At 35.2% G+C, this 7160-nt stretch overlaps 1 protein-coding gene across 1 annotated transcript; it reads right to left on the bottom strand.

The window, feature by feature from the left end:
• Nucleotides 1–1532: 1532 nt before the first annotated feature.
• Nucleotides 1533–3363, bottom strand: LOC133785284 (uncharacterized). Its single transcript, XM_062224535.1, has 3 exons — nucleotides 3009–3363; nucleotides 2038–2775; nucleotides 1533–1981 (listed from the first exon to the last, which is right to left on the bottom strand). Exons 1-3 carry the CDS (start codon nucleotides 3361–3363, stop codon nucleotides 1533–1535), a joined length of 1542 nt encoding a protein of 513 aa, XP_062080519.1.
• Nucleotides 3364–7160: the final 3797 nt, after the last annotated feature.

The raw sequence follows: 7160 nt of genomic DNA, 5'->3' as shown, positions 1-7160 counted from the left end.
CCATAACCATGAAAATAACGTAGACCAAGGGCTTATTATCTCAATATGCTCAAACTTCTTCAACTACTCAACATGTGCAACAAACATGAGATCAGAATTTCAATCCATCAAAACTTAAACTTAAACATTGTCATCTCATTTAAGTGCATACATGTCAATTTTACAAACTCTATACATCATATGATTCATGTGCATTCAGACTCCATCAAACCACAAACCAGTGAAAATAACCATAAGCTTACTGAATCAATGCATCTTCACTAATGTAAATAAAAACATGTAGATCATTAGGACTTTATTAGACTTATAACATTAGGCTTAGGTAAATGGTTGATAAGAATGACATTTAGGCTAAATTTCACATCATAAACTTACAAATCAACTAACTCAAATAATACATTAATCCCCTTTTACAATCATCTCTTTCAATATTTTGCATTCCATCCTTCAATTTTTTGCACAAATGAGTTATAATCTCCATAACATTTTTCTCTTAGTAATATATTTTTTTTTCTCTTTCTTTCGTTATTTTTTTTACACAAGAGGACTTTTCTAGAAAACACAAATGGATTAAAACTCAATAAATATTTTTTTTAAAAACACACAAACCTTTTCCAAAATAACCTTTCAATAATATACCCTCAATTTCCACTTTACATCATAAATCCAATCAATTCAAGTCAACCTATGTTTATGGTGCAAAATAGGATGAAGGTAAAAAATTTCAAGTTCAACGCTCAAAGTCAAAATCTTAAGATGTTTTCAAATATCAATGAATAAAATTGGCAATATTAGGCTCAAAAGAGGAAAACAAAGGACAATGCATATAAAGGGTAAGCTTTTTCGCTCTAGTGTTCCAAAGAAATGCCTTAATTATATCTACACAACAAAGGTTTAGAATTTTTCCTCAGCGCATAAATTAGGAAAGTGCTAGTTATCCCTATATCAACCAAACATTCCAAGTCTCTTCAAACCCACAGAACCATATTTTGCATAGAACATGTAAAACGACATGCAATCAAAACATATAAGATGACAATATCAAAATAAACATGATACATCAAGCACACAATCCACACATCTTCTACACATATTGTGTACTATCAAAGTATTAGCATCATCATCATCGATGACCATAGGTCTCAAATAATATCTTAGTTAATACAGTCATCCAATAATCCAAAATATACCTAACTACCCACAAAAATAAAAACAAAAAAAATGCAAAAACATTAAGAAAAAATCATAAAAATATGCTCTCCCCCCAAACTTAAACTAAACATTGTCCTCAATGTAACGCAAATGAAAAATAATTAAATAATGTACAGAGGACTTCTGTGATTGGATGTGACAGAAGAAACGCTAACAAGTATTGTGACAACTTAGCTTTATGTCCATGCATTTCAACCTTAAAAAAATTAGACTAATAATAAATAAAAATAACTAACTAAATAAAAACTAGATAAGAAACATGGGTTGTCTCCAAAGAAGCACTTTGTTTAATGTCATTAGCTCAACATTGTTTTTCTCCCTTAACTTTGTTTTCCAAGCAAAGTTACTTTCACATGATCTTCATTGTTTTCATGATAATTTTTCAGATTATGCTTACGAACTTGAAAGATAGACCCCTTCTCTCCTTTTAAAGTGATGAGACCACAAGGAAAAACTTTTGTAATGGTAAAAGGCTCCATCCACCTTGATTTGAGCTTTCTTGGTAAAGACTTAAAACATGAGTGGACAAGCAAGACTTGTTGTCCTAGTACATATTCTTTTGGTGGCATCTTCTTGTCACAAACTTTTTTAGTCTTCTCCTTGTAAACATTGGAATGAGTCATAACAGTTGGTATATGCTCTTTTGAGGAAATTTTCTCGCTACCATGTTGTACAGGATTTACACACATCTCATCTTTTTTATCTTCACTCACTAATGGAGAAAATGATTCATTCATCTTGCCAGTATACACAATTATTGGCCAATTAGCTACATTGTAAATATCAAATCGAATATTTTCTCATTAACTCGCAAAGTTAAATGACCTGCTTGTACATCAATAAGAGCTCCATGAGTTACTAAGAAAGGGCGACCAATAATCAATGGAACCTCATGGCCCTCCTCCATATCCAACACCAAAAAATTAACAGGAAATACAAACTTATCCATTTTAACTAAGACATCTTCTAGAAATCCACGTGGATATGTAAAAGAACGATCAACAAGTTGCAATGTATTGGTTGTAGGCTTTACCTCCCCAAGACCTAAATTCTTAAAAATTGATAACGGCATAAAATTTATACTATCGCCAAGAACACACAAAGCCTTATCAAATGAAAATCCCCCAATCTTACTAAGTATAGTAAAGTTTCCTTGATCCCTTAGCTTTTGTGGCAAATTTTTCTGAAGTATGGCACTACATTCCTTTGTATGCTTTAGAGTCTCATAATTTTCAAACTTTCTTTTCTTTGATAAAACCTCCTTCATAAACTTGACATAATTGGGCATTTTCTCAAGAGCATCAACAAATGGGATGTTGATGTTAATCTTCTTGAATATCTCTAAAAGCTTAGCAAATTGCTCATATAGTTTCTTCTTTTGGAAACATTGAGGACATGGTAATGGAGGTTGATACATAGGAAGATTATCTTTCTTCATTGTTGATTTCTCATTAACACTTTTCTTTGCTACTGTCTCATCCTTTTCAATTTTTTGTACCACTGGCTCACTTCTTATCTTATTATCCACCCTTTGAAGAATCTTTTTCTCCTTAGTCACACCCCCTTCAATCTCCTTACCACTTATCAATTAAATGGCTTTAGATTTCTCCTTGGGGTTCACTTCTGTATTACTAGGAAAATTCCCTTTCTGTTGAGAACCAATAGTAGTCGCCAATTGTCCTACTTGTACTTCTATGGACTTCATTGTAGCCGCATGTTAGACATATGTGTTTAAATATTATCCAACTTTGCTTCATTCTTATTAAATCCTTTGCTAGTATCCATCATAAAAGTACCCAATATATCTTTCAAAGATTGCTTTTTCCCTGCTTGTGGTTGAGCATTAAAACCAGGAGGAGGTTGCAGGACATTCTTGTTGTTGGCATAAGAGATGTGTTTATGATTATTCAATCGCGAATGATAATAGTTTGGCATATTGTTACTCTGATAGTTGTAATTTCCATTAGATACACATTGTGCTTGCTCCGTATTCAAGACAATCGTAGACTGTGATGCAGCAGCATCAACACTTTCCATGATAGATGGGCTATTTTTATTTGGTAAGGCATCCACTTGATTAGATAAGGCAGCAATCTGAGTTGTTATAGATGTCATTGGATATACTTCATCAAACTCCAATGAGGTTGTCATTAACAACAGGCATACAGAAATCCTAAACTACCCTTTGTTGCTGTGGTTGTGGTTGTGATTTTTGTTGTTGTGGTTGTTGTTTTTATTGTTGTTGTTGTTGTTGTTGTAGATTTTCTTAAACGTTGGCAACACCAGCATTTGCACCAACATTGTTGTCTCCTTGATTGTTATTCTTCGTGGCATACATCCTTCGTTTTGCCCTTATTTTTCTAAGTGTACCTTAAATTTCAGGATCAAGAGGTTCAGTTTGAGTAGAGCTTCAAACTAGTGTCGCAAACTATGCACAATTAAAGAGCAACAATGAGTTAAGAACAAATAAAAATTAAATTTAATGTAATACAATCCCCAGCAACAATGCCAAAAGATTGATACATATTTTATTACCGCAAGCGTACGACATTATTATAATAAGGTTTTGATTGAAAAGGATGTCAAACTCATAGGGATTAATTTATTAATTTGCTAATTATTAAACTTTTAAGCCTTTAATTTTAAATAGAAAAATAAAAAAATAAGAATGTTTAACAAAACAGAAAAATAAAAGAATAAAATAAGAAAGATAGAAAAATTGAAAATCAGAGAATGAAAACCTAAAATATAAATAATTATCCCAATATATTCCCCTAATTCGTAATTTCAAGAACCCTAATTTAAATCATATACCTTTCTCAAGTGTAAATGAATTAATTCATAATTAATCAACAAAATATATCTATTCAACATTAGTTGTTCTTTTTAATGAAACTCATTGAAATCATGGAATCTCTCAATCTCACACTTTTCCTATGCCATACAATTCTAGGTCCAATTTAAGATTACCTCTCTCAAGTGTAAAATCCTAAATCTCAATTCAACAAAAGAAATGAGAAAATATGTTTAGTTCATGATCACAAACATTAAACAAATAACATTCATGTTCTTAACTAAAATTAAAAGAAAAGTAAGAGAAGAAAAACTAGACTAGATGTTCAATTTGACTTCAATCCTTCTTCTCTGTGTTCTCCAATGTATTCTCTACCTCCAAGACTTTCTAAAAGTGCCTCCAATATATTCTAAAAGTCTCTTTAATGAAATTATAAGTGTATATTTATAATCCCCTAGAAACTACCCTCAAAATTCTTAAAAACTCGTAATTCAAGCACACGATGCAATGGCGTCTCAAACCAGATGCAATGGTGTCTCAAACCATGTGAAATGGCGCCAAAAGCTCTAGTTCAAGATGAAATTTGAAATTTTGGAAGTAGTCCAGGTGGAATGGCTCCTCCTTTTAGGCGCAATGGCACCTCTCCGGTTAGTTTCTAGTATACTCGATTTTTTTCAGCTCATTTGATTTCTCAGTTTTGACACTGCTTAGTAAAATATGCATAACTTTTTCATGCGATCTCCAAATTCAACGATTCAAAAAGATATGGAAAGATGGTCAAAATTTTGCTTGAAGCTTTGAGTTGGCCGAAAAATCATCAATTAAGCTTATTCCTACACACCTTAGAGTAGGGGTGTTCATAAAACCGCCCACACCGCACCGCAATTTGCGGTTTAGAACCCTTCATGGTGCGGTTGCGGTTTGTATTTTTTCCAAACCACGCGATGTGGTACGGTTTGCGGTTTTAAATTTTATAAATGTGGTTCAAAGCACACCACACAGCATCATTATATGTATTAACTTTTTTATATTATTTTTTTCAATTTTAATACATTTAAAGTTAATGCATAAATATTTATATAGTATAATATAATATACATATTATCTAGAAAAAAAATATAATGTTTCATAGGATGCTAACACATATTCTACTTCAATCTAAATATATTCCTCCTTAATTAAAATAATTTTTACTTTTATATTACATTTTTTCTTTGTTATAAGTTTGTTATATTTTTATTGTTTTGCTTGAAGTTTATTATATTGTTGTACATTTAATTATTTTGTTAAACACTCTATGGTTATGTGATTTATTACAAATCTTTCTTAATTATAATATTTAATTGTTAAATTATTTGGCGATAGGTATAAACCGCCCACACCGCACCGCACCACACCGCATTTTTGCAGTGTAGTTTATGCGGTGCAGGTTGTGGTTTGGAAAATTGTTAAAACCGCATATGCGGTGCGATCCAAAAAATTAGAGAAAAACCGCACCACCCACACCACGAACACCCCTACCTTAGAGAATACATCAAATGCACATAAAACATGAAGTAAGCACACCAAGTCAAGATAAAAGAGACATAAATGAGTGCATAAAATAGGAATTCATCAATCCTCAATCACGATGATGAGATCTGTGCACTAGTCCAGCTTCCAACACAGATGCCTTGGATGACAGACTAGATTATCACCTTCTTTGAGGAGGATGCTCAAATAGTCCACTTCCCCACAACGATCCTTTGGTATCGAGACCGAGGTTGCCAACAAAATGTTTGCACGAATCCAGGAAGACAACGGGCGTTTAGTGAACATCCTGTTTAGACCAGCCTTCGAGAAGATCAGTCTGACAACAACTGATCTATCCCTATGCACTTCGACCCTATATGGCTTCGCAGGCAAAGGCTTAATCCCAATGGAATATATCAAGCTGCCAGTGACACTTGGAGAGGTACCTTGGCAGGCCTTCAATTATTTCACTTTCGTGGTGGTGGACTACTCCTCCGCTTATATTGCCATCTTGGGTCGACCAGGCCTGGTGGAGTTTGGAGTAGCCACCTCCATTTTTCATTTGTGCATGAACTTCCCATTGATTGATGGAATGCCATTGTTCGCGTGGACCAGAAAGAGTCCTACCAGCGCTACAATGTGTCATTGAAGCGCCTGATGATGGTGATTATGGCAACAGCTCCCGAGCAGGCTCCTCATGAGAAGGTGGTAGTCCTGGCTATTCTAGAAGAATGGGAGTCCATTGAGTTGGACTCCAGGGTTTTAGATGATAGGGTTATCGAGCCAATGCAGGAGGTTGAAGAAGTCATCCTTGATGAAGCCAACCTGAAAAAGAAAACAAAGGTTGGGAAGAACCTCAAGGCGGAGCTACGAAAAGCTATGGTGAGTTTTCTCTGCAAGAAATAGTACATCTTTGTTTGACCTCACGCAAACATAACGGGAATTGACCCCAACATTATTTGCCCGCCTTGAACGTAGACCTCAACGTTGCACAGTTCATCAAGAAATGAGGATAATTGACCCAACAAGGGTGGAGGCCCTGAAGGCGGAAGTTGAAAAGCTCCACGGGAACGGGTTCATTCGCCAAGCCCAGTATCCCAAGTGGTTTGCAAACCCGGTGCTGGTCCCAAGCCTAACAGGACCTAGAGGACTTGCATCGATTTCACCGACCTCAATAATGCCTACCCAAAGAATTGGTTTCCCCTGTCAAAGATTGACCAGATGGTGGATGCTACCTCCGGATATGAGCTCCTCACATTCATGGACGCCTATTTGGGGTACAACTGAATCTCCACACATGTCACAGACCAAGAACACACCTGCTTCTAAACAGAAAAAGGTGTCTACTGCTTCAATATGATGCCCATTGGCCTGAAGAATGAAGGGGCCACTTATCAGAGACTAGTGAACAAAATGCTCAAGAACCAACTTGGTCGAAACATGGAGGTGTATGTGGACGACATGTTGGTCAAGTCCAAGACAACCCCAGATCACGTGAAAGAGTTGACGGAAGCTTTCTTGGTCCTGCGCAGGCTCAGGATGAAACTGAATCCATAGAAAATCACATTTGGAGTAGCCTTTGGGAAGTCCCTTGGATTTTTTGTGAGCACCCGAGAAATAGAGGCAAACCCCAAGAAGATCA

Source organism: Humulus lupulus, chromosome 6 (assembly GCF_963169125.1).
Source record: "Humulus lupulus chromosome 6, drHumLupu1.1, whole genome shotgun sequence".
NCBI classification, from domain to species: domain Eukaryota; kingdom Viridiplantae; phylum Streptophyta; class Magnoliopsida; order Rosales; family Cannabaceae; genus Humulus; species Humulus lupulus.
This window is presented reverse-complemented; position numbering and strand designations above follow the sequence as displayed.